Genomic DNA, 27,279 nt, shown 5'->3' on the forward strand with positions numbered 1-27,279 from the left:
ACTTTCCGATCCATTAATCAATCTCATTGACTTAGTTTTGGCCTCATTTTTATGGTAACACCACCCAACTCTTACCTTTGATAGCCCCTTGCCCGTCCTTCACTGCACAAACCTCCAATTTACATGGATTCTTTTTCACTTATGTATATGTTTGGATTTGTTGTCGCTTTGTTTTAAACTGGCGCCACCCTTGCAGCAACAACAAATGTACGCAGTGGAATTGGAACAGCAGCAGCAGCATCAGCAGCAGCAGCATCAGCAGCAGCAACAACAACAACACCAGCAGCAGCAGCAACATCAGCAACATCAGCAGCAGCAACAGCAGCACCAGCAGCAGCAACAGCAGCAGCAACAGCAACAACAACAGCAACAGCAACAGCAACAGCAACAGCAGCAACAACAACAGCAGCAGCAACAGCAGCAGCAGCAGCAGCAGCAGCAGCAGCAGCAGCAGCAGCAGCAGCAGCAGCAACAACAACAACAGCAGCAGCAGCAACAGCAGCAACAGCAGCAACAGCAGCAGCAGCAGCAGCAACAGCCGGAGGAGCCGCCACAACAGATGCTGTCTCCAGAGGCCCCGCCGCAGCAGTATGAGCCGATCCCGCCCATCACCATCGCCATGACCAGGAGAGGCCGGGGCAGATGTGAGTACGCGGCAGGAGCAGCGGACGTGTGCTCGCGAGCGCTGCACTTTAAACGCGAGTCTCTGTTGCCGTCATTTCATATTTACCAGTGCGTGGGCCGGTTGGAGGAGCGCTTAGAGCGCCTGCACGGACCCTGGACGTGATGCTTATTAAAGAAGAGCAAAGGGAAACAGTCAACTCAATCGTTGTTGGAACCATGCATCTCGGTCGTCGTGGCCTCCTTTCGCCTTCTTTGCCCTTCGGCTCGCGAAGGATCGAGTGCAAAGTTTGGCTTACGCGAGATCTGGTACGCGCCGAGCACAGTCCTGGTGAGCAGACCATTGTGGCTAGGAGGGGCCGGGAACATGCGAGTTCACTGCGACGCTAGGCAGATCCAACCATCGCTGTCGCCGAGCGAGAGGGCGCCGGCACAGGCGTGGGCGTCGTGCTGCAGGTGCGGCCCACGACCGTCGCCGCGGCGTGCCAGGCGCGGCCGGGTACGGTGTTGGCACAGACGGCGTTGTCACCGCACGAGCATCGCTCGTGCGGTGACGACGCTTGTGCCGATGAACGAGTCGCGCCGAGGTGGAACGCTGCTGGCTTCAAACCTTTGGTCTGAATGACCGCCGGCCGGCCGGCGCATCGGCGCCGGCGCGGGCGGCCGTGGCTGACGCGTGTCGCGCTCTTTGCGGCAGCGGCGGTGATCAAGCGGCCAGCCGAGCCGGTGGCCGATCCGATGCTGCTGGACGACGGGCCGCCGGGCAAGCGGACGCGCCGCGCCGGCCGCGGGCGCGCCGCTGAGGCCGGCGCCGGCGCCGACGAGGAGGCCAGCCTCTACAAGATCGTCAAGGAGGGCCGCACCCTGCTGCAGGTGAGGGCAGGCGGTGGGCGGGCGGCGACGGCGGCGGCGGATCACGGGCGCCGAGGCCGGCCAGGCAGGAGCGTGACCCGTACGGAGCCGGCCAGGCAGGAGCGCGACTCGGACAAGGGGGGGGGGGTCGGCATTGCGGCAGACTGTCCGCTTGTGAGGTCCTGTCCAGGACCGCACCTGGACCTGGACCTAGACCTAAACCTAGGCCTAGACCTAGACCTAGACCTAGACCTAGACCTAGACCTAGACCTGGACCTAGGCCTGAATATGTATCTGAATCTGAACCTGAACCTGAACCTGATCGGCTTTAGGTCTAGACCAGCAAATATGTGACATTATATTTGTGCGCATTATGTTGGGATCGTGCTAGCATTGAGACCGGTACACCTTGAAGCCGCAGGCTGCCGCACATATCACGCCGCTCCAACGTGATAAACGGAGCTGGCGATCCGTGTTCGTTGGCGCGCCGAGAGATCGCACGTCGGGCCGCCACGCTGTGATGCCGCGTCGCGTTTGACCGCCGCCCCGGGTGCGTTGCAGATGGTGGTGGACGACTGGATCGAGCAGTATAAGGTCAACAGGAACGTGGCGCTGTTGGCGCTCAATCAGTTCTTCATCACTGCCTCCGGCTGCAAGGGCATCATCACCTCCAAGATGCAGCAGACCATGGAGGACGTCGCCATCATCAGGAAAATGACCGAAGAGTTCGATGAGGTAACGGATGAGGGCCGTTTCCGCACATGAGTCCGAAGTTCATTTTCTTTTTAACCCGCGCCTCAACGGCGTGCTGTCACCTTCGGCCGAACAGAGGAGGCGCCGGAGTCACCCCTCCCTCCGGGCAAAACCTGAGCAATCTAGAGCGACCAAAGCGGCATTGGAGAGCTGTTCGGGAACCAGCGGAAAGCTCTCGTCAAATTGTCTCAGGTGTGACGGAAGTGACAAATGCGACCTCTGACAGGTCACACCAGCCTTGTAGTGCTTCATTTGGCGCTTTATAAACCCCTCCCATTACCTCAAGAGGTAATAATACTACGACAGTGCCTAAACCCGCATTGAATAGTTCTTGAAAAGCCAAGTAAAGAACTGCTTGATGTCGACAGGTAAGACCTGTGATTTGACATGTCGGGGAACCCTCGTTGAGTGCATTTCAGTGCGAAGCACACTTTACTGATCACTTCTGAACTGGATTTCGTCGACACAATTTAGAAAAAGTGGTCACAGGTCATGAACCGTTAAGTTGAGAAACTTGAAATTTTCAAACAATAAGAAAATTGTGTAATCTCAGATGTCTTTAAGCCACTTTTATACTTCTCACTAATCGTTCATGAGATGCCTCCGATCGGATCTGTAACACAAGTTTTCCCGAAATTCCGAACTGCTCAGAATGTCGATTTGAAGTGGCCGCTCCGAGGGGGGGATCTCATGGCACTCCCTCCTCACCTCGGTGAATGGCGTTCGCCACCCGCTGTACCCATCACCAACGTTCACCTGTATTGACGCTCATTCATGCCGGTAGAGGTGCCGCTTTTAAGTCCGCAGGCCCGCTATATGTGGGTTAAAACAGCTAAAAAAGGATACCTCTTGTCTATATTCGCTGACGACGGCCTTCAGTTGAAACTGCCGTTGTTAGTTGTGGCGGACCAGGGCTGTACTCAAGGGCTGTAAATGAAAGCAAAAGTGAAGAGCTGTGACGAACCTTTGATGGTGTGATTTGGACGTGAGAATGAGAAAAATAAATATCATGTTATTTTGAGATGCTGCTATTTTGAGAGACACCTCCCAGTTCTTCCGTCTGACGTAACTGGTCACGAATTTCAGCACGGCGTACGTTTAAAATGTGCCACAAAGGCTGGGCACCCCCTTTGAATGCGGCCCCGTACTCAAAACCGTTATTATATTCTGGACAAAACCTCGGGGGCGTGTGGTGGAGTCTGCGACCCTATTGGTAGGGCGAGACGCAACGGTCCCGGTTCTGTGGGCATCACATTGAATGCGCTTACCTTTGGGTAGGTGTTGTGCAGCTCATTTTGCCCCATAATTTGTGGGTTATTTCCCGTGACACCGGAACGTCAGACAATCGTTACGCCTGGCCCGTTTGTCAGAGTGTAACAAAGTGGCGTTAGCGGCGAACTGACTCGGTTCCCGACCGATGACTGCTCAGTCTGGCCCGGTACCCGACCGATGACTGCTCAGTCTGGCCCGGTTCGCGACCGACGACTGCTCTGTCTGGCCCGGTACCCGACCGATGACTGCTCCGTCTGGCCCGGTACCCGACCAACGACTGCTCTGTCTGGCTCGGCACCCGACCGACGACTGCTCCGTGTGGCCCGGTACTCGACCAACGACTGCTCTGTCTGGCTCGGTACCCGACCGGCGACTGCTCTGTCCGGACAGGAATCGGGAGAGTACCCGCTCATTCAAACCGGGCAGCAGTGGAAGAAGTTCCGCTCCAACTTCTGCGACTTCGTGTCGACTCTGGTGAAGCAATGCCAGTACAGCATCATCTACGACCAGCACCTGATGGACAACGTCATCTCCTTCCTCACTGGACTGACCGACTCGCAGGTGCGAGCGTTCCGACACACGGCCACACTGGCAGGTCAGTTCCGACACGCGGCCACACTGGCGGGTCAGTCCCGACACGGCCGCACTGGCAGGTCAGTTCCGACACCCGAACGGACTGGTTCCGACACACGGCAACACTGCCGGGTCAGTTCCGACACGCGACCACACTGACAGGTCAGTTCCGACACACGGCCACGCTGGCAGGTCGGTTCCGACACCTGAACGGAACCGTTCCGACACAGTTCCGACTCACTGTCACATGGTAGACCAATGGCAGCGACAGGGTCGCGATGCGATGGTCTCGCTAACATCGTAAAGATTCCTTGCTGCTGTCGACCCCCGGTGCCCAAAATGTGTTTTGTCCATCAATTTACGCACGTCAGACGCCACTGGCAGCTCGCAGTGCGTCTGAGACCCTTCGTAATATGCTCACATGAAGCTGGTGCTACAGTGCCGGCTTACGGCAGACGCAAGGGTGCTTCACACTTCTTCTAAGCATCAGATGTATAAGAGCTGTGGAACTGTGGAACCATTGGGGAACACCATACACGTTACAGTGCACACTTCTGCGAGGAGGTGGTGGTTTCCGATGACTAACTAGTGCCTTCTTTACTTCCGTATGACCATTCGTGCGTCGTTTACCTGGCAGTCTATTGAAATCGGCGCATTGTGTGTTCAGAACCGATCCTTATCCGATACCGGGTGCTCCATGGCACACCTCTCAAGTCAAATATGCAGACGCGCAGACACATGTAAGGACTGCACCGTTCCTTCGTCCGGACGTTCTGCCCGTCCTCAAAGAGTGCGAAGAAAGCGCACGGGCAGGCCAGATCGTTAGCCGCGCCCCAGCCCCGGGGCTGGTCCAAACACCTGTGCTGAATGTTTGATTGTCCCCGTAATGGCCAGCTGTCAGCCTGAGAGTGATCATGGGGCACAACAAACAAGAAACGCATGGATCCGTGCTGCTGCTGCACTACGACATCCACTTCCGTGGCGTTGCATGTATTATTTGCCCGCGTGCTCAGTGGAATAATCCGTCTAACATCCAGTGGCAAGTATTTTGATGTCACGCTGCCCCGTGCGCAAGAACACACTTTACTCTTTGCCCTGCCCGCCGCCTCATTTGTTTCCACCTCGCCACTTGTGCGCGGCTGGCGGTGCTAGGGTCAAGGGTCACGGTGAGAAGTCGGCCAAGGCGGACTTTCGGTCCTCTGCAAGGGCTGGCATTGGGGCAGAGCGGTGATAACGGCGATAGCGATCCGAAAGGGCCTCCTGTCGGCTGTCGGAACGCGGTCCGTGTCGGCTGTCGGAACTCGGTCTTGTCACGAGACTGCGCAGTCACGCCGCTGGGGCGTGGGGCGGGGGAAAGATAACCTATGGTCGCGGATGACCGCTGCTGGAGCAGCCCGCCCCTTGCCATTTGTACCGGAGGGCTGCGGCGCAGTGCGGCAGCCGGGGAGCGTTCGGCGGCGCTGTCCCGCTGTCACCCGCTGTGCGAACGCTTGCCGTTCTTTGGACGGGGTGGTGCCGGGTCTCGTGGCTCGGGTGAGCGCCGGCTGACTGGGGCGGCGCTCGGGGGCGCTCGACGCTGGCGTCTCGTCACACTCGGCGGGCGGTCTAGACGGCGGGGCGCGTGGCTCGGGTGAGCGCCGGCTGACTGGGGCGGCGCTCGGGGGCGCTCGACGCTGGCGTCCCGTCACACTCGGCGGGCGGTCTAGACGGCGGGGCGCGTGACTCGGGTGGCCGCCGGCTGACTGGGGCGGCGCTCGGGGGCGCTCGACGCTGGCGTCCCGTCGCACCCGGCGGGCGGTCTAGACGGCGGGGCGCGTGACTCGGGTGAGCGCCGGCTGACTGGGGCGGCGCTCGGGGGCGCTCGACGCTGGCGTCCCGTCACACTCGGCGGGCGGTCTAGACGGCGGGGCGCGTGGCGCGGCGCCGCCGGCACCGGGCCGCCGCCAGCTCGGCCAGCAGGAGGAGGCAGCCGGCGCCCAGGCCGGCAGCGAGCAGCACGAACACGCGCCGCAGGTGTGCCAGTGTGAGCGGCTGCGGCAGGCGCGCGTCCGACGGACAGACGCCGGGCGCGCGCCGGCAGAAGGCGATGCGCACCAGCCGCGCCGGCCGGTCCACGCGCTCCATGCAGTCGTGGTACCACTTCTGCAGCAGGCCGGCTGACCAGAGCCGGCCAACGACCGTGTCGAGCGGCACGCGGAGCGCGCTGTCGCGCCGGAGGACCAGCCCCGTCGGCGAGACGAGGAAGCTCTGGCGGCTGACGTGCAGGCCGCGGCCCAGCCGGCCGCCGGTCGCCAGCAGCAGGTGGCGCGTCACGCGCGGAATCAGCGGCTCTGGCGCGAAGAAGGCGAGCCGCGGGAACGGCGACGAGAGGATGCGGCGCACCTCCTCCTCGCCGTCACCCGGCCGCCAGCCGCCGGGTAGTTGGCGGAACTGCGGCTGCCCGGCTGCCCACGTCATCAGCGACTGCGACCTGTGATTGATGGACACGTTATACTCGCGCGCGGTCAGGTCCTGCAGGGTGTTGGCGCGCCACTGGGCGGCTGGTCGCGAGAGGAAGGCCACCAGGTTCTCGGTGTAGGCCGTGTAGAAGACGATGCCCATGAAGAGGAAGAGGCCGGTCAGGCAGCGGAGCCGACTGCCGTCCACGGGCCGCTCCACCGACTGGCAGAGCAGCATGCGCACGGCGTCCTCGAGCCAGCCGGCGGCGCCGCCGGGCCGGCCGCGCCGCTCGCCGGCCGCGATGGCCGTCGTCGCCGCCACGAACGCGGCCACGACGCCGGCCACGGCCAACCACAGCGCCGCCGGCACGACATGGAACGGGTCGCGGTTGGTGCTGCTCACCACCGGCCGACTGACGAACCGGAACGTGGTGAGCTCGGTGGGCGCCGAGAAGTCGACGACGTCCCAGCGGCCGGCCGTGACGGTGGCGCCGCCCAGGCCCAGGTCGGCCCGACCGGCCAGCACCTCGCCCACGATGCCGGTCCACGAGCCGTCGGGCCGCGGCCGGCCCCACTCGCCGTCCGGGCTCGGGTAGAGGCGCACGTCGAGCGGCAGCCGGCGCGCCAGCTCGGCCATCACCAGCGCCTCCAGCCCTTCGGCGGGCGGCTGACAGCGGCCCGCCTCGACGCCGCTGCACTCGAAGAACGGGATCGAGTTACCGTAGACGGCGCGCAGCCGCCACGGGCCGTCGCGCCGCACGTGCGGCCAGGCGGCGGCCGGCGCGCGCGCCACGCTGGCGTTGCCGTCAGCGTCGCGCACGGTGACGTGCAGCTCGCCGCTGGCCAGCAGGGTGTCCGGCTGCGCGCAGACGGGCCAGCTCTGGCGGAGGAGCGGCGCCGCCAGGGCCTCCGTGCAGTTGTCGGTGATTATCGCGACGCGCCGGCCCGGCCGCACCGCCACGCCGGCCAGCGACGCCAGGCACGCGCTCGGCAGCAGCAGCAGCACGCCGTCGAGGCCTAGCGCGTCGGCGAGTGGCGCCGTGGCCGGCCCGGCGGGCGGCGAAGGGTCCGGCAGGCGGAATGCCAGCGTCGGGATGTGCCGGCGGCGGCCGAGCTGCACGGCTGACGACGGGTCGGCATCGGCCGCGCACGTGACGCCGACGACGGTGGACGGCCGGAAGAGGTCGGCGGCAGCCGCCAGGTGCTTCGGCAGCGGGTCGCGGCCGCCCGGGTCGTCGGACGGCGGCGCACTGCCGACGAGCTCCACGCTCAGACGCACGGAGCTGATCAGGCCGGCCAGGCAGAGCAGCCGCAGCAGCCGGCGGTGCGAGAGCTGCATGGCCACACCGGCCTCGCGGTCCTCCGGGCGCAAACTGAGCGCCGGCGGCCGACCGTCCTGCCGGGCGGCGCCATCGACCTCGGCCGTCGGCTGGAGGCGCCGGCCGAGGCACGTCCGGGCCGGGTGCCCGGCTGGCGACCGGCCTACACGTGAGGCCGTACCGTGAGGTAGGGCCGTTCCGAGCCAGTGCTGCGCCGGGCCGCCGCCGACGTGTTGCCCGGAAGATTTGTTTGTTGATTTCAGGCTTCCGCGAAACACGCGACACTGCAGTCAGCACGTGCGCTTATGACGTGTTCGGGCTTGGAGCGGGGAACGAGGGCTGGACTTCAGTACCGGATGTGGCTCGTCCTGAGCACGCTCCCGCAGTATTGCTACGTTGTCACACAGCTTGTGAGCTCGCCTTTTCTATGTGGGTAGATGGGGCACCAAAATGTTGCTGATTTGGTTAATTGCGGAAAGTGTCAAATGTATGACGTCTCCGTTGGCGATGGCTCGATGGCGAACGGTGAGCAGGGCGGGCGTCATCTGGGATCGCTCTGGGAGGACGGCTGCTGCGAGGTCATCGGGCGGCGGCTGCCTCTGGCGACGGCTCGATGGCGAACGGTGAGCAGGGTGGGCGTCATCTGGGATCGCTCTGGGAGGACGGCTGCTGCGAGGTCATCGGGCGGCGGCTGCCTCTGGCGATGGCTCGATGGCGAACGGTGAGCAGGGCGGGCGTCATCTGGGATCGCTCTGGGAGGACGGCTGCTGCGAGGTCATCGGGCGGCGGCTGCCTCTGGCGATGGCTCGATGGCGAACGGTGAGCAGGGTGGGCGTCATCTGGGATCGCTCTGGGACGACGGCTGTTGCGAGACCATCGGGCACGCCAGCTGTGCGCTGTGCGCACTGAGTCAAAGACGGGCGTCCCAAACGAACAGCGAACAAGCAGCGACACGCTCCGGAGTCAGCATGCGACATTCAGAGCAGTTTGAGTCAGGTGTTCACTCTTCCGGCAGGGGGATGGATGCCCGTACGAGGGTTTCTTTTCTCGACGACGAACATTGGAAGACGGCCAACCGTGTAATTTTGAATGCCTGATGATTCATGCGTCGCGCACCTTTACCATACACAAAAAGTGGTTGCTTGGTTACCGCTGAGCTTTGAAAGCCTTGCGCAGATCTGAAGACTTGTTTACTGTATCGGTCCGACATTACTTCACATGCTTCATATTGTTTAAAGCGCGATTGTGCGTCAGTTTCCCTCTTTTTTCTCTTTTTTTTTGTTCTGTTCCACGAAAATATTTTACTGCTTTATCTCTAAAACGGTAGGGGTCATCTGATCTTGGATACGACTAATAACGCCCACCACCTGGGTCTGCCGCGCGGGCGAGAGTGCCCTGCCCCACCAACAGGGGTCAGCGTTCCGCATCACATACTTATTTAGCAGCCTGGTGTTGGTCTTAAGGCAAAGCACGCCGGCCTTGTCTCGTTCGCCATGGTATGTACTGCCGCTCAGTACAGTACGATCCCGATACATGCGAAACTGTCAGCAGCTGATGCGAACCATCCATCACTGCACAAAACGGACGTGGTGGTAGTGGATTGCTTGTTTCTTCCTACGCAGTGGCCCAGGTCCAGGTGCACAAATTACCGACGGCTTATCTTGCTGTCAAACTAAGACATCAGTTACTACAATTTACAAGTACTGCCTCCAGTGGCCATTTGCAACGCTTCGTAAGGCTCTTGGAAGGATGAAGTCGCGTGTGACGTTGAATATCATGCGGCCTGCGGATAATCTTATTTTCGTCGGTGGATAGAACGCGCTGATGCTGCGGGCAACGCTTACCACCGGTGAGGTTCTACGACGTGTAACCACAGCTCATATTTTTGACTGGTTGATCACCACTTGCTCAAAGCAGAGTCTTGGAAAGTTCACAAACTTTTGCTTGATGCTATAGTCCGCTTAGGACCAAGCCAGTCTGCAGAGTGTGCCCTGGTTACGGTTCTTCGGAAAACGGCTGTTCTTGATTTGATCGGAGACAATGAGTTGACATCGAACTTTTATTTTGTATTTGGTTTGAATGGCATGCGGGGGGCAATGTGGTACTTCGGATATCTCGGAATGTACCGGACCCAAATCGGCCAGCTGATGCTCATGAAAGCAAATGTTTGGTTTCATGAAATGATCGCCGGACGTACGTTCACTTGTGGTTTGATTAAGTTGTCAAAACTTTGTAAGTGGTGTGTTCGGAGAGGGACCCATAGGGTCGAAACGAACGTAATACTGCCGTTTGTATGATCCATTGAAGTGACGCGTTATGTAGTGGAGTTGATCTCACAAACCATATAGCGTTTAGGGCAATACATCTGAGAGAATGCATATATTCTTGTGTCGTCGCCGCATGCAACAGTGGCAGGCTGGAGGATAAAGCTGGCCTCTTAGAGACACGCAATACGCCATTCTTTGGCGGAGAGAGAGAGAGAGAGAGAGAGAGAGAGGAGAAGAGAGAGAGAGAGAGAGAGAGAGAGAGAGAGAGAGAGAAGAGAGAGGGGGAGAGGGGAGAGGGAGAGGGAGAGGGAGAGGGAGAGGGAGAGGGAGAGGGAGAGGGAGAGGGAGAGGAGATAGGGATAGGAGGGAAGAAGAGGTTGAGGGGAAGAGGGAGAGGAGAGGGAGAGGGAGAGGGGAAGAGGGGAGAGGGGAAGAAGGGAGATGGGCGAAGGGAAGAGGAGAGGGCTAGAGGAGAGGGAGGAGGGAGAGGGGAGGAGGAGGAGGGAGAGGACGGGAAGAGGAGAGGGAGGGGAGGGGAAGGGAGAAGGGAGAGGGAGATGGAGAAGAGAAGCGAGCTCACACTTCTATCAATGTTGTCCGGAGGATTTTGATGCCGCGCAAACATATAGTTCCGAAAATAATACATGACGGGCCATATGACATGTTTTATATTGCGGCACTGTTGAGGGTACGACGGTTGTATAACCATGTTTACCAGCCCGAAACGATAGCAGTGGCGCATCCTTCGTCTACATTGTCATTGGCAGATGTAGTGATGTTAAATGGGTGGGGGGGGGGGGGGGGGGGAGGGTGGATTGGACCAACAACGATAGCGTCCGCAAAAGCATGATGTCGGTATAGATGCCTACTGTAGCTTCCAGAGCACAATGCATGGTACCCTTTAATGCGACCTGACCGCACCCTTGCGATAATTTGTTGGACATGTAACAGAACGATGACATGGTGCAGTGTATGTCCGGGAATAGCCACAAACCTTTGCTTTCAAAATGTTCTTTCCCCGCCTGTAACCTGGCTTAGTGTGTGCTGCTCATTATATCTGTATTTCTGCCGACGTATGGGCGATTGGAGCCAAAATGTGTCATTGTGTTGTGTCTTCGCGTCGCAAATTTTGTGCAAAACGTAGCTAAAATTTTGTTTTTTTTCGAATATGCGTCTGTCTGCACCCAGGGACTGCAACGCCTGTCTTGAATGTCAGGGATCTGTTGGGCTTCGTGACCAGTGTATACCTTGTGGTACATATTTGAAAACCGTTGCCACCGTACGCCCTGTCCCAGCCCGGTGGTGTCCTGTCCATCTGCGGGCATCGCAGCAGTGTGCAGTGGGCTGTCCTGTCCATCTGCGGGCATCGCAGCAGTGTGCAGTGGGCTGTCCTGTCCATCTGCGGGCATCGCAGCAGTCTACAGTGGGCTGTCCTGTCCATCTGCGGGCATCGCAGCAGTCTACAGTGGGCTGTCGTGTCCATCTGCGGGCATCGCAGCAGTCTACAGTGGGCTGTCCTGTCCATCTGCGGGCATCGCGGCAGTGTGCAGTGGGCTGTCCTGTCCATCTGCGGGCATCGCAGCAGTCTACAGTGGGCTGTCCTGTCCATCTGCGGGCATCGCGGCAGTCTACAGTGGGCTGTCCTGTCCATCTGCGGGCATCGCGGCAGTGTGCAGTGGGCTGTCCTGTCCATCTGCGGGCTTCGCAGCAGTCTACAGTGGGCTGTCCTGTCCATCTGCGGGCATCGCAGCAGTCTACAGTGGGCTGTCCTGTCCATCTGCGGTCATCGCAGCAGTCTACAGTGGGCTGTCCTGTCCATCTGCGGGCATCGCAGCAGTCTGCAGTGGGCTGTCCTGTCCATCTGCGGGCATCGCGGCAGTCTACAGTGGGCTGTCCTGTCCATCTGCGGGCATCGCGGCAGTGTGCAGTGGGCTGTCCTGTCCATCTGCGGGCATCGCAGCAGTCTACAGTGGGCTGTCCTGTCCATCTGCGGGCATCGCGGCAGTCTACAGTGGGCCGCCTGCCCTCTGAGTCGGATGTCCGCCATCCGCACTGCCCTGCAAGCGACCCTGGCCATGGCAGTCATGTCGACAGCCGGGATCTCGTGTCGTGATTGCCGTCGGCCGTGGTTTGCCATTGTCGCGGCGGTTCCAGCTGCCGCCGGGTCGGTGACCGGGTGGTGCGGCTCGCTGGGTCGGGCCGGGGCCGCGGTGCCAGCACGCCCCTCTCATGGCGTCGGCTCCCGTTTCAGCGATGAAGCTGATGACGGCGCTGGTGAACGTGGCGCTCACCGTGTCCATCAACCTGGAGAACACGCAGCGGCAGTACGAGGCCGAACGCCAGAAGGTGGGCTGGCGGGCAACGGCGGGCTGGCCGCGCCGGCTGGGGACGCACGTGTGGTGCTGACGTGGATACGGGTGTCAGCAGTATGGCGCCGTCGTGGTATGGCTGTGTGCTGTCTCCTCAGTCTCAGTGTCCGTCCTAGTCTCGGTATCAGTCTCGGTCTCAGTATCAGTCCCAGTCTCAGTCTCAGTATCAGTCCCAGTCTCAGTCTCAGTATCAGTCCCAGTCTCAGTCTCAGTATCAGTCTCAGTCGTAGGCTCAGCCTCAGTGAGGTAGGTACCTGCACCGTTGTGTTAGTTCGCTGCTGACTGGTGTAGCTGCCCCACTGTGTGTAAGCGCGGGTCCTGTCCGAGATGTGGGCTGAAACCGTCCGCTGTTGAATGTCGCAGCACTGGTAGCTTGGACTGAACGGAACGTCTGGATATGGGATGCGGTTCTGGTCAGTTCCATTGTTTTTGCTTGTGTCTTTGTGACGGGCAGTCCTGGCTATGCGGGATTACAGCGGGTCGGGCACCGGCGACACGCCAGCCCCTGGGCTCGCTGTGAGGCTACCTGACGACGAGGGCTCTCTTGCCTCCAGTCACGAGAGAAGCGCGCCAGTGACCGGCTGGAGGCGCTGATGTCCAAACGACAGGAGCTGGAGGAGAACATGGACGAGATCAAGAACATGCTGACATTCATGTTCAAGTCGGTGTTCGTTCATCGCTACAGGTTTGTCTCCGGGATGTCTGGTCCCGCCACCCCAGTATGGGATTGCGAAATTTTTGAAGCATGATGAGGAAGGCGTGCCAATGACGTAGCGAGACGTGTGGTTGTGTAGTCCCCGTCCAGCTGCTGAATATTACGGCCCACCAGTGCGGGGACACTAACGGCCTCCCGCCTGCAACGTGCGCAGCAAGAAAAGCGCGCTCACAGCTTGGAGATTATCTGAGCTATGTGAGAAAAGGAGAGACATTCATGCGCCCGCGGCGGCGAGGTCAGAAAGCTGTTGAAAACGGATAAATCGCCTTTTTCTGTATTCCCCCTGGATAACGCCAGACGGCACACTGATCTTGTGCCGACTGCTGCCCGTGATTTGGGTGCCGCTGTTTCTGATGGGAGTCACTCTTGCGTCTCGCGAGTCCGTCTCGCAGCCGGAGGGCTGTGTTGCTTGTTTACAAAGTACAGGGCGAACTGTAATTATGTATATGGTGCTGTGCACTTTGCATATCTGTGCCACCTGGTAATCCACTGGCTGAGTGGAATGATTAACTCTTCAGTGTTTTCTGAACACAATATCAAACCTGGTCTTCAAAGAGCTCACGGGATATCATACCAACAGACGCGCACTATCAGTGGTAGGCGAACACACCAGCGCTGCGAGGTCTTGCGGATACCTGCATGTTCGACCGGCGGTCCACGGGCAATCACAACTGAGCGTGGTGCCAATGACATTCGACGTCCGTGACATGTGTCATGACACAGCATGCCTGACGCTGCGTAAAACGGCTGCCTGTGTCATGGCCCGTCCATGCATGCAATCTGGTCGATTGCATTTGACTCAGGTCCATCACATTTACCTCACCAAGGAGCCACACTGGTCGCGATGGACAGTGCGTTTGGCGGTGGGCTAGCCGCGCCACCGGGCCGTCCAGCAGCCGGCGTCTAACCCCCCTCCCCCTTCTCCCGCCCCGCCTTGCCCCAGGGACACGCTGCCGGAGATTCGCAGCATCTGCATGGCGGAGATCGGCATCTGGATGAAGAAGTTTCACCAGAACTTCCTGGACGACTCGTACCTCAAGTACATCGGCTGGACGCTGCACGACAAAGTGGGAGACGTCCGCCTTAAGTGTCTGCAGGTGAGCGCCAGGCTCCGGGCAGCTGTCTGCAGGTGAGCGCTGGGCTCCGGCCAGCTGTCTGCAGGTGAGCGCCGGGCTCCGGCCAGCTGTCTGCAGGTGAGCGCCAGGCTCCGGGCAGCTGTCTGCAGGTGAGCGCCGGGCTCCGGGCAGCTGTCTGCAGGTGAGCGCCGGGCTCCGGCCAGCTGTCTGCAGGTGAGCGCCGGGCTCCGGTCAGCTGTCTGCAGGTGAGCGCCGGGCTCCGGCCAGCTGTCTGCAGGTGAGCGCCGGGCTCCGGCCAGCTGTCTGCAGGTGAGCGCCGGGCTCCGGCCAGCTGTCTGCAGGTGAGCGCCGGGCTCCGGCCAGCTGTCTGTAGGTGAGCGCCGGCCTGATGGCGGCGACGCCGCGCCGCTGTAGGCGCAGTCTGCGACCGAGCTACCCTAGTCAGCACACATAGAGGAGACGTTCACAATCGCTGCTTGCCGGTGGCTTTTGGTCCGACTTTTGTGTGATGTCGGCCGGTGCCGGCCCAGAGTCGAAATGGGCCGCTGACATGCCGTGGTTACTCTGCGCTTCACTGCGGCCCGTAAGCCGCCGCTGGGCGTGAAAACTCGCACTTGGTCGGAACCGTCTGCACAGCACGCGGCTAGTTTCGATGTGCTGTGTGATGAGATGTATGGTATTGGTGTTATGGCCGCCGTCATTCGAAGACTCGCCTATGACGCGGCGTTGTGCGGCGCTCGTGTCGCTGATAGGTGGATCTCCCGAATTTGAACTGTCTGCATTCACGAAGTTTTTGGCTGCGGTTGTAGTGTCGCCGGTGGTGTCGCCCGTGGTGTCGCCCGTGATGTCGCCCGCAGTGTCGCCCGTAGTGTCGCCTGCCCGTTGTGTCGCCCGTGGTATCACCGGCGTTGGCCCCACATAAGCTTTGTCATCAGCTAACCAGTGTGCCGTCGCGCAGGCCCTGCAGCCGCTGTACTCGTCCGAGGAGCTGAAGGGCAAACTGGAACTTTTCACCTCCAAGTTCAAGGACCGCATCGTGGCCATGACCATGGACAAGGAGTTCGACGTGGCCGTGCAGGCGGTGCGGCTGGTGATCAGCATCCTCAAGTGAGCGGCCGACGGTCCAGCGGGCGCTGGGTGACCTGCTGTGTGTACCAGAGCTGGCACCGTCGTACTCGGCGTTGTTAAGGCGGCGAGCATCGGTCGCTTTGCCTCCGGCTCATGGCTGACACTGAGGCGGCTGATACTAGTCCCAGCGGTCAGTACGGCTGTGCAGCATTGCGTCTGGCTTCCATCGACTGGCATTTCAACACTTTGCTGTTCACCTCAGCCCAGATAGCCTTCGTAACGTCACTGTGTTGGTGGGGAGGGGCGTTAAGGAAGACTGGGTGAGTTCCAGCGGCACTTCGAAGACGGAGCCCCGAGAAGTGCTATAGTGGCCGTGAGCAGTGAAAAAGCCCAACTCGCTGATGCGCGTGTAACCACTGCGTATACCACGGGCACCGCCGCCACAGTGGCTTGGGAGGCCACCGCGCCGGCCGCACAGTCGCGCCAGATTACTGAGCGCGCCGTCGCCGCCAGGTACCACCGGGATATCCTCTCGGACAAGGACTGCGAGCACGTGTACGAGCTGGTGTACTCGTCGCACCGGGCGGTGGCGCAGGCGGCCGGCGAGTTCCTGAACGAGCGGCTCTTCATCCCGGACGAGGTGCCGCCCGACAGCCTGCGCACCAAGCGGGGCAAGCGGCGTCGCCCCAACACGCCGCTCATCCGCGACCTCGTCCAGTTCTTCATCGAGTCAGAGGTGAGGCGGGCGGCCGGCTGGGGATGCTGCGGGCAGGGGCGCCGCGGGCCGAGATGAGGACGGCAGGAGCGCCGCGGGCGGAGGTGAGGACGGCAGGGGCGCCGCGGGCAGAGGTGAGGACGGCAGGGGCGCCGCGGGCGGAGGTGAAGACGGCAGGAGCGTCGCGGGCAGAGGTGAGGACGGCAGGAGCGCCGCGGGCACGGACACAGCGGATAGTGCCGCGGTGGGCAGACCGAGGCGGCCAGCGAGGTTTGATGGGATGTCGCCGGTGTGGAGCGAGTACTGTCATCCAGGTCAACGATGGTGGCAGGGATTGTTCGGCTGTTTCGGTTTGACGTCGTGATGTAATGGCACATCCGTTTTAACGTCGGACGTCAGGCGTCGCCTGACGCTTGACATCTGACGCCTGACGCCTGACGTCTGACGCCTGATGCCTGACGTCTGACGGCTAACGTCTGATGCCTGACGTCTGACGCCTGACGTCTGACGTCTGACGTCTGACGTCTGACGTCTGACGTCTGACGCCTGATGCCTGACTCGGTGCTCCTCCGCCGCCCGTAGCTGCACGAGCACGGCGCCTACCTGGTGGACAGCCTGATCGAGTCCAACAGCATGATCAAGGACTGGGAGTGCATGACTGACCTGCTGATCGAGGAGCCGGGAGCCATGGAGGAGCCGCTCGACGACAGGTGGGCCGCGCGCGCGCCGCCACGTGGGCTGACCGGGCCGGGCCGCAGCAGTCGACTCCCAGCAGCCAAACCGGCTCGCGTGATACCGTGCTTCTTTGAGCTCGATCGGGCATTTGGACTGCAGTTCCCTGCGCGTCTCAGTGTTAGTGGACACGGTCGGCGTAATGTGTGTGGCGCGTCCAGCCCAGCCGACCGATCAATGCAGCGCTTTAGTCAGGCTCTCGGGCGCACCGCTGCCGTGCTCTGGCACCAGTCACGGCGCCGGTGACTGGCTGTCGGGCGCCTGTGGTCAGCTGACGCGTGCCTGCGCCGCCCGACAGACAGGAGAACTCGCTCATCGAGATCATGGTGTGCGCCATCAAGCAGTCGGCGACGGGCGAGCCGCCGGTGGGGCGCGGCCCAATCCGCAAGGTGCTGTCCGCGCGCGAGGCCAAGCAGGTGTCGGACGACCGGGCCCGACTGACGGAGCATTTCATCGGCACGCTGCCCACCCTGCTGGCCAAGTACATCGCCGACCCGGAGAAGGTGGCCAACCTGATGACCATCCCGCAGTACTTCGACCTGGAGATCTACACCACCTCGCGGCAGGAGAAGGTCCGTGGGCGATGCGGGGCGATGTGCGGCGCTCGCGCCGCACCGGGGTCGATCGGCGCCGAGCGCGGTGTTTGGCGTCGCCGGGGCGCCGTCCAGTGCCCCTTCCTGGGCACTCACCACACTGGAATGCGCGGCGGTGTCGGGCGGTAACATTGATGGAGATTATGGCTGGCCAGGCTACTCGTCGACATGCGAGCCACGTCGCTTTTAGCGCCCTTGTAAACGGTGACGTACTGCCAACTTTGTGCCGGCTCCGGTATGAGCGCGGCACATCCGGGACGACGCGCTTACCCGGCACCGTGCCGTACACGGCGTTGGGTTCCGGGCGCGAGCTGTCCGCGTCCGTGCCGACCGGCCGCCTCCGTCTCAGAACCTGGACGGGTTGCTGAAGCTGAGTCAGGAGATCGTCGACAAGCACACGGATCGTGACGTGCTGGACACGTGCGCCAAGACGCTGGAGCTGCTCTGCCAGGAGAACAACGCCATCCACAGCCGCTGCAACGTGGCGCGTGACACCATCATCGACATGATCGTCAACAAGTACAAGGAGGCCATGGACGAGTACGGCTCACTCATCGCCGGGGTGAGTGCGGCGTCGCTGCAGGCCGCGGGTGGCATGGCTCCGCTGGCGGCGGGCGTACCCAGTGCGACCCACCCTCCGAAAGCCTGCAGAGGTTGATTCAGGTCCGTGTTGTCTGGTTCAGTGTTGTGCGTCGAGACGGCGCGCGTGGTTTGCGGTGTGCGGGTCTCACTGCAGCGCTGTCGTGCGGCCGGCCGGTGGTGGCGCACCTCTGTTGCCGCGTGTGGTGTCGTCGCCCCTGAATGTGCCCGTCCGTCGCCCCTCCGCCCCTCCCTGACGCTCTGTGTCGTGTCGGACGCCCCTCCGCCCCTCCCCGACGCTCTGTGCCGTCGCCGCCGCCGTGCTCCGCCCGGACGATGCGCGCCGCGCCGCTCACCATCCTCGCCGCACCGTTCGCCGCAGTCGGAGGAGCCGAACGAGGACGAGATCTTCGCGCTGATCAGCAGCCTGAAGAAGGTGGCCGTCTTCTCGTCCTGCCACAACCTCGGCCCCTGGAAGATCTGGGACGGCCTGTTTCGTGTGGTGGAGGAGGCCCGCGAGGGCACGCGCAGTATGCCAGAGGAGGTACGCTGGACGGCCGCCGGGCTGGTCGTCGGGCCGGGCCTCGGGCTCGAGCGCGGTAACGCCATGCTTGTCGTTTGATTATTTAAATGTCTAATTTGTCACAGTTTGCCTGCACACATCTGCCTTTATGATTCCAATTCATGGTTTCAGGACGACGGATGTGTGGTTTTCACATCCGCGACACGTTTGCTAGTGTTTCTGTCGTACCTTCTCTCGGACGTGACTCGGTATTTGTTTTCCTCGCATGCCAGGCGTCTGTTTGCGACTGGTGCGTCAGCATGTCTCGTGATCGTTGCGGAAGCTCAGTTGCCCCCCTCGTCGGTGCCCCCGCCTGCCCACCGTCCACTGCCCAGCTGCTCTGACGCGCCTGACCGCGACGCAGGCGATGCGTCACTGCATCTCGGCCTGCATGTTCGGCATCATGTGGGACCTGCACCACACCGAGGAGACCACCGACGCGTCCAACCCGAACGCGCAGGACGTGGACGCGCTGCGCCGCCGGCTGGCCGCCTACATGGAGGCCGCCCAGCACCTCATGTCGGCCAGCCCTGTCAGCCAGTTCAGGGAGGAGGTGAGCGTGGGGCCTCTCGGCGGGGCGGCGCTCGCGCACGTGATGGGATGGCGGCCTGGCCGGGGGTGGTGAGACGGACTGCTGGTTGTTGTACAGGTCATCTGGTGGTACGTGACGCGGTGTGTAGTTTTTGGGCGTTGGTCGGATGGTTTGTTGAAGGAATTACCCCCATGGCATTTACGAATGTGCGCACTGTGCACTGCAGCACATCATTGACCGTGCGTCATCGAGCTGCCGCCGAAGCCTGGACCTGATTTTATGGCCACTGCCACATATCCTCTGGTGTCACGGCACGCCTGGGCGTCATCGGATGCCTGCGTGCGCGCCGATGCGCTCTCGCACGCCGTCTGTACGGCACCGTGCTGTGCGCTTCTCTGACCGTCGTGCGGCGGCGACGTCTCCGGCAGGCGTACATCTCCATCTGCGACCTGCTCATCATCTTCTCCAGCCAGCTGGCGGCCAATCCGCTGCTCAAGACGCTCGTCTTCGCGCCCGACAAGACCATGCAGAGCATGCTCAACGACTTCATCCAGACCTACGTGTTCGTCGACGACGACGACGGTGGGCGGCGCGGGGGTCGATGGCGGCGCCGGCCGCGGTGGGGCCCGCGGCTCTCCCGTGTGCCTGATGACGGGTGGGGAGAGCACTCGTGGTCACGCACGTTTTGCTGCATGATCAGGGACAGGAGACCCACGGCAAGATGTGTGGAGGGAGCAGGGACGGTCGTCAGTTTGTTGTGCCTACCGTCTCCCACGCTGCGTTACGCTAGTTTTGTTTGATGTCATACGCCTAAGCGGTACATGATCTTGTAGCAAGGTGGCGCATTATTGGAAAGTTATGCATTACATTAAAGGGCAAAATGCCACGTCCAGTGTTGTGAACTGCCGCGTTACCACGTTCGTGTAGGTAAAGCAACAGCTATCCAGCAGGTGATTCAGTCTGATCTCACCCTAACGCCCGCTGCCGGCCCCCACAGAGGAGCAGGACGACCACACGAAGATCGAGGAGCTGCACAAGAGGCGCAACTTCCTGGCCTCCTTCTGCAAGCTGATCGTGTACAACGTGATGCCCACCAAGGCGGCCGCTGACGTGTTCAAGCACTACGTCCGGGTAGGTCCGGCGTCCCGGGAATGTTCGGCGTCCTGGGTAGGTCCGACTTCCCGGGTAGGTCTGGCGTCCCAGGCAGGTCCGGCGTCCCGGGTAGGTCCGACTTCCCGGGTAGGTCTGGCGTCCCGGGTAGGTCTGGCGTCCCGGGAAGGTCCGACTTCCCGGGTAGGTCTGGCGTCCCGGGTAGGTCCGGCGTCCCAGGCAGGTCCGGGGTCCCGGGCGGGGCTGCGTGCGCCGGTGGCCGCCATATATGGACGCTCAGAAGGTCCGGCACAGCTCGCTCGCTATTGAAGCGTGGAATCGCGGCCTTTGGGCGCTTTTATTCTGGCATGCATGCCATTTTCAGAACTTGGCGCACTACGAACAGGTAATTTCCATTAATCTAGTCATGCTGCCGCAGCTGCTGCATGCTGCCTTGCTGTTCGGATGTAGGTCATGGACTACTTTCTCTTTACTGCATTCTTCTATTAATCGGTAATGTTTGACATCCTACTGCGTGGTTAGGGCCCATAACATTCACTGTTGAACAATCTGCCGCATGGTTTCGCCTGACGTGACAGTTACGGGCGTGATCTGACCCCGACATAGCAATAACCGGCGTGATCTAACCCCGACATGGCAGTTACAGGCGTGATCTGACCCCGACATAGCAATAACCGGCGTGATCCGACCCTGACATGGCAGCAACTGGTGTGATCTGACCCTGACATGGCAGGAACCGGCGTGATCTGAGCCTGACATGGCTGTTACGGGCGTGATCTGAACCCGACATAGCAATAACCGGCGTGATCTGATCTGACCCCGACATAGCAATAACCGGCGTGATCTGATCTGACACGGCAGTAACGGGCATGATCTGACCCTGACACGGACAGTGATCGGCGTGATCTGACCCTGACACGGACATTTACGGGCGTGATCTGAGCCTGGCACGGACAGTGATCGGCGTGATCTAACCCTGACACGGACAGTTACGGGCGTGATCTGAGCCTGGCACGGACAGTGATCGGCGTGATCTGAGCCTGACACGGACAGTTACGGGCGTGATCTGAGCCTGGCACGGACAGTGATCGGCGTGATCTGAGCCTGACACGGACAGTTACGGGCGTGATCTGAGCCTGGCACGGACAGTGATCGGCGTGATCTGAGCCTGACACGGACAGTTACGGGCGTGATCTGAGCCTGGCACGGACAGTGATCGGCGTGATCTGAGCCTGACACGGACAGTTACGGGCGTGATCTGAGCCTGGCACGGACAGTGATCGGCGTGATCTGAGCCTGACACGGACAATGATCGGCGTGGTCTGAGCCGCCGCGCCCGGCCATCGCTGTTCTGACGTCCTGCCGCCGCCGGCAGTACTACAACAACTACGGCGACATCATCAAGGCGACACTGGGCAAGGCACGCGAGATCAACAAGGTCAACTGCGCGCGCACTATGGCGCTGTCGCTGCAGACGCTGTTCCTGGCGCTCACCAGCCACCCGCAGGCACGCATCAACCGCGCCAGCGACGAGTTCATCTCGCTCAAGGTCGGTCATCGGCCCGACGCTGCGCGTGGTGCTAGTGCTGCTACCGGAAGTGCGGTACGGTCAGGCATAATTGTGCTGTGTGAGAAAGGACTGGACGGTTAGAGAAATCCGTTGTGCTGTCAGGAGTTTTGCGGTGCGAATATGTAGTGTTCGTGCCGTTGGCCGGTCAGAAAGCCGTCCAGACACGGATGTGCTGCTTGGCGCCGCCGTTAGTACTGTCGGCTGGCTGCCTGGCCGTCCGCGATGACGTACCGCCAGCTGTCGGGGCCATTCCCGACGTCAGCCGCTGAAGCCACCGATCGCTGTCATTGCTCAGGAGCTGGCCAAGCGGTTCGCGCTGTCGTTCGGGCTGGACGCGCTGAAGAACCGCGAGGCCATCACGTCGCTGCACCGCGAGGGCATTCGCTTCGCCGTTGACCCGCTGGAGAACCCGCTGGACCCGACCGGGCCGCCGCCCAACATCGCCTTCCTCGAGGTCATGGCCGAGTTCACCAACAAGCTGCTGCGCCAGGACAAGCGCATCGTGTGAGTCGCCGACCGAGGCGGCGTCAGCTGCCGCCTTGTTCATCCTAGGACGTGCTTTTTAACGCCCACGGCATGTCTGCTGTCAAACGGAGGGCACGTTTCCTGTGTCGCTGTCACAATACCCCTCGAAAACATGCACTTATCGCATTATTTCGCAACGACATGAGACGCGTCTCTCGCTTGTGTGCGGTTGTGGCACACGCCGCCGCGGGGCGCGCTTCCCCTGCTCGCGGCGGCCGCCGCCGCCGCGCGCTCACTGACGGCCCGTTGCGCTCGGTCCGCCTGCAGCCTGAACTACCTGGACCGCCGGATCGCGGCCGGCATGCCCTCCTCACGCAGCGAGGACTGGCAGCCGCTGCTCATGTACCGCAACTCGCTGCTGCAGGGCGAGAGCGAGCAGCCCATCATCACCAGCAAGCGCGCCTACACGCGCAAGCGCCGCGACGGTGAGTAGGGCGACGCCGAGCGACGCTGGCCGCCGCCGGCGGCCGGCTGACGCTGAACGGGTCCCACTGATTCGCAGACTGACGCCAGACGCGCGGATGTGGCCGGCGCAGCGTCGGCGAACGCTGAACGGGTCCCACCGATCCACAGGCTGACGCCAGGCGCGCGGACGTGGCCGACGCAGCGCCGGCGGACGCTGAACGGGTCTCGCTGATTCACAGGCTGACGCCAGGCCCGCGGACGTGGCTGACGCAGCGCCGGCGGACGTGGTGGCGAAGGGGCGGCACCTTTGTGTGCCCGTGTGCGTGAGTGCTTGTGTGACTGGTGACCCAGGACGCTGCGGAGCGCCGGAGCTGCGGCTGGTGAGCGTGTGCTGGATGCGGTCTGGCTCCAGTTGAGGGCGTTCGCCGAGTGTGAGCCTCGTGCGTCGCGCTCCGCTCCGCCGTCGGCGATGGCTTGTTTTGAACGCCGTTGGGGCAATCCTGATCGCTCTCTAAACGTCGAGGGATCTTCGAAACGCATACATATAGGAATATCTGCGTTGGTATCTGAAGCCGCGTCGTCAAAGGCCGTTGGACTTTCATGCGCTTCCATGGATGAACGTCACCAGAACTGTAGCTAGCGCTGTGCCCCACACGCTTCTGGTCATAATGGTATTTGGTGGGGTCACCCGTGCTCGTCGCGTTTTATTAACGGCTTTAAACGAAGTGTTGAGGCCAGGCGCACGTGGGACATGGCCACACATGCAGACGTCTGTTGGTTGGGACTACAGCGGTCAGGCATGCCGCCCAAACGCGAGATGCGCTGCCCTCCCAGATGAACACCAAAAGAGGCTGTTGTGTGTTTGTTTGTGTGCGCGCACGTGAGCGCACACGCACATATTTTGTGATATCTGAATCAGTGTCTGCTGTGATCACGCAGCTGAGGAGCTGTGGAACCGCACCGCACCGGCGGCTGGCCGGCACGCCGAGCGCTGGTGTGAACCCACAACGTTCGGTGGTGTGTTTGAGCGCAGGGATTGTCAAAAGGCTCTTTGGGCGCTCGTCTCGTTTGGGGATTGCGTATAGGTGTGCACTGCTCGGAGTCCTACACGCGGTGGTCCGTGGTCGGAATGTATTGGCTTGCAGTGGGCTGGTGGTGGTGGTGGTGGTGGTGGTGGTTTTGTATCTAACCGCTTTCTGTTCTGCTGGTGAGTTGGGTATAACTGGCTGCGGTGATGGGTTATGAACACCTGCTGTTTCGCAGAAGGTGACTGATGGCATGCCGGGCCCGACAGTCCACATGTTATGGACGTCTACTGTCCGACTGCGCCTGATAGGCTCTGTCTTGTCGGGGGACAGTTAACGGGTTATGGGTAGCGGCTGTGCTGCTGCGGCTTGCGGCGGTCCGTGGCGCCCGGTTATGGGCGTCTAGTGGGGCGGGCGCGGTGCCGGCCGGCGTGGCGCGGTCACAGTCTCGGCTGGACTCTGTCTGCAGACGAGCCGCTGCCGGCCGAGCGGTCACCGGTGCGCCGGAGTGGCCGGCTGCGCCCCGGCAGCCACTTCTTCGGTAAGCGCGCCGGCGCACCGCTCGCTCCCTGTGCACCGCATGCCCGCCCGCCCACCGCCCGTCTGTGTGTTCGTCTGTCGGCGTGGCGGCGTGCGCGCGAGACTGGCCTGGGCCCGCTCCGTCCGCCCCTGCTGCCCCCGTCCCGCTCCCGCCGGCCTGCCAGGGGCTGCCCTCTGGTCCTCTCAGCGACGAAGAGGCTAGGGCCGCAGCCGAGCCGGTCGGCACCGCCGGTGAGGGTAAGGTCCATGTGGCGCAGTCAGAAAACTTGCCGGGCATGCTGTTCCCGCTCGGGTTCACCTGGCCCGTCGGAGCTTGCAATGCCTTGCTTTTGGTAAAATGCGAAGGATGAAGGCCTTGTTTACAGCTTAGGTGCTTTGTTTTACAGCCTAGGGAAACGCTTTCTTTCGTCGGCTTTCGTGTGCGTGTGTGTGTACGCTGTTTCGGTTACCAGTGGCGTGCTTACATCGCCTGATGGCTGCGGGCTGATTTATGTTTTGTTATTCTCCATTTGTCTGTATGGTGTGTAGTCTCACGTTAGATTGGTGGGAGTTTTCACAGGTCTGTAGTTGCCGATCTCACGTGCCTGTGCGGCTCGCGGGGCGACTCGTCATACCGTGTCGCGGTGTCGCGTACCTAGGCTGTCCGAGCTGTACCATGTGTCCGGTATCCTCGGGCTGCCCACCTGTTATCGTGACCGTCTGCCCCGCCTCCCCCGCACCGGGCGCTCCTTCCGTCTGACCTGTCCCGTACCCCTGCACTCGGCGCTCTTCCAACGTGACTGGCCGCACCTCTCCGCTTCCCGTGCCGCCCGTTTGACCTGGCCCGGCCTGAACGCCCGTCTGACCTGCCCCGTACCCCTGAACTCGGCACTCTTCCAACGTGACTGGCCGCACCTCTCCGCTTCCCGTGCCGCCCGTTTGACCTGGCCCGGCCTGAACGCCCGTCTGACCTGCCCCGTACCCCTGAACTCGGCGCTCTTCCAACGTGACTGGCCGCACCTCTCCGCTTTCCGTGCCGCCCGTTTGACCTGCCCCGTACCCCTGAACTCGGCGCTCTTCCAACGTGACTGGCCGCACCTCTCCGCTTTCCGTGCCGCCCGTTTGACCTGACCCGGGCCTAAACGCCCGTCTGACCTGCCCCGTACCCCTGAACTCGGCGCTCTTCCAACGTGACTGGCCGTGCCTCTCCGCTTCCCGTGCCGCCCGTTTGACCTGACCCGGGCCCAAACGCCCGTTTGACCTGCCCTGTACCCCTGAACTCGGCGCTCTTCCAACGTGACTGGCCGCGCCTCTCCGCTTCCCGTGCCGCCCGTTTGACCTGACCCAGGCCTGAACGCCCGTCTGACCCGACCCGAGCGCGAGCGTCTGTCTCTCCGCCCGTCTGACCCGGCCTGAGCCTTGACACCCATCTGACCCGGCCCGAGCGTGGACGCCCGTCTGACCCGGCCCGAGCCTGAACACCCGTCTGACCCGGCCCGAGCCTGGACGTCCGTCCCTCCGCCCGTCTGACCCGGCCTGAGCCTTGACACCCGTCTGGCCCGGCCCGAGCGTGGACGTCCGTCTGACCCGGCCCGAGCCTGGACGTCCGCCCCTCCACCCATCTGACCCGGCTCGAGCCTGGACGTCCGTCCCTCCGCCCGTCTGACCCGGCCTGAGCCTTGACACCCATCTGACCCGGCCCGAGCGTGGACGCCCGTCTGACCCGGCCCGAGCCTGAACACCCGTCTGACCCGGCCCGAGCCTGGACGTCCGTCCCTCTGCCCGTCCGACCCGGCCTGAGCCTTGACACCCGTCTGACCCGGCCCGAGCGTGGACGCCCGTCTGACCCGGCCCGAGCCTGAACATCGGTTTGACCCGACCCGAGCCTGGACGTTCGTCTCTTCGCCCGTCTGACTCGGCCTGAGCCGGGACATTCGTCTGACCCGGCCCGAGCCTGGACGTCCGTCTGATCCGGCCCGAGCCTGGACATCCGTCTGACCCGGCCCGAGCCTGAACGTCTCTGACCCGGCCTGAGCCTGGACATTCGTCTGACCCGACCCGAGCCTGGACGTCTGTCTGACCCGGCCTGAGCCTGGACGCCCGCCTGACCCGGCCCGAGCCTGGACATCCGTTTGACCCGGCCCGAGCCTGAGCGTCTGTCTCGCCGTCCGTCTGACCCGGCCTGGACCTCCCTGCTGCCGAGCCGCCTGTCTCACCATTTGCGCCCGCTTTGTTCCAGCCGAGCTGGATGACGAGGAGGACGGCGGCTCCGAGGCCGACTTCCAACAGTAAGTGAGGCGGCGGCCGGCTCTCTGGTCCCCCGCCATCCGGCCCCGACGCCGCACTCAGCAGGCGCAGCAGCGCTGCCGCTCACATTTGCCGCTAGCCAGTCGCTCCAGCCAGACGTCCTGGGTTTACGGTTGGCGCACATTTGAATGGCTTAACCGTCTCAACCATCTCTGAATGGTTTGGCAGCTGATTTAAGCTTCATTTTTGGTCACGCCACGTGACACCCTACCGACGCAGACATTTGGTGATCTTTTCCCGCGGCCAAATTCTGCTGAACACGCCAGATGATGTGAAACGATGATGGTTTGGGCTTTGAAGCGCATTGACTGCATTGGTCATGTAGCGCCCACAAGTTCTAGATGCGAGAACTCGAGGCGCGTGTCGGCTAGTTCGGCTTGTCTGCCAGTGGGGCGGCGCGCCGCGCCTCCCTGCCCCGCTGACAGTCACCGCTCGCCTTGCAGGTGAGACGCCGGCCCGCAGCGCGCGCGCTGCTCGTAACGCTAGGCGCTTGGCCCGTCGGCGGCCGGTAGTCGCGCAGGAGCGGCCGGAGCCCGGCGCCGCCCGCCCGCTTGTACATAGATCTCACGGCGGCGCCAGCGCCACGCTGCGGCGAAATCGCGAACTCCCGCGGCTCGGCCGCTCCGCCGTCGTCTGGGCGGCGGTTCCTCATCGTGTGAATGTGCGGATCATGTGCTGTCGTCGCCGGCGTCGTGGTCCCTTGGACGGAGGTGGAGTGTCTGGGCGCCTGTATGGTGATGTCTGTAAAGGTCACTTGTCTCATGTTGTAGCGCAGACTGGTT

The 27,279-nt window shown here is 62.1% G+C and overlaps 1 protein-coding gene across 1 annotated transcript; it reads left to right on the forward strand.

Annotated features, from left to right (window-relative positions):
- Window positions 1-476: 476 nt before the first annotated feature.
- Window positions 477-26,975, forward strand: SA1 (stromal antigen). Its single transcript, XM_037233234.1, has 21 exons — window positions 477-644; window positions 1,319-1,494; window positions 2,035-2,208; window positions 3,889-4,093; window positions 12,347-12,441; window positions 13,019-13,149; window positions 14,123-14,276; window positions 15,214-15,362; window positions 15,837-16,059; window positions 16,621-16,748; window positions 17,069-17,342; window positions 17,713-17,925; window positions 18,325-18,486; window positions 18,869-19,057; window positions 19,465-19,618; window positions 20,034-20,167; window positions 21,522-21,695; window positions 22,012-22,220; window positions 22,509-22,666; window positions 26,430-26,478; window positions 26,941-26,975. Exons 1-21 carry the CDS (start codon window positions 560-562, stop codon window positions 26,942-26,944), a joined length of 3,240 nt encoding a protein of 1,079 aa, XP_037089129.1. The 5' UTR covers window positions 477-559; the 3' UTR covers window positions 26,945-26,975.
- The last annotated feature ends 304 nt before the right edge of the window (window positions 26,976-27,279 follow it).

Source organism: Pollicipes pollicipes, unplaced genomic scaffold (assembly GCF_011947565.3).
Source record: "Pollicipes pollicipes isolate AB1234 unplaced genomic scaffold, Ppol_2.1 Scaffold_7231;HRSCAF=8579_pilon_pilon_pilon, whole genome shotgun sequence".
In the NCBI taxonomy this organism is placed as follows: Eukaryota; Metazoa; Arthropoda; class Thecostraca; order Pollicipedomorpha; family Pollicipedidae; genus Pollicipes; species Pollicipes pollicipes.

Coding starts and splice junctions, on each gene's coding strand:
- SA1 (XM_037233234.1), top strand. CDS start 560: ATGCTGTCTCCAGAGGCCCCGCCGCAGCAGTATGAGCCGATCCCGCCC. Junction 12,442..13,018: donor ACGAGGCCGAACGCCAGAAG/GTGGGCTGGCGG, acceptor TCTTGCCTCCAG/TCACGAGAGAAGCGCGCCAG. Junction 16,060..16,620: donor AGTTCTTCATCGAGTCAGAG/GTGAGGCGGGCG, acceptor CGCCGCCCGTAG/CTGCACGAGCACGGCGCCTA.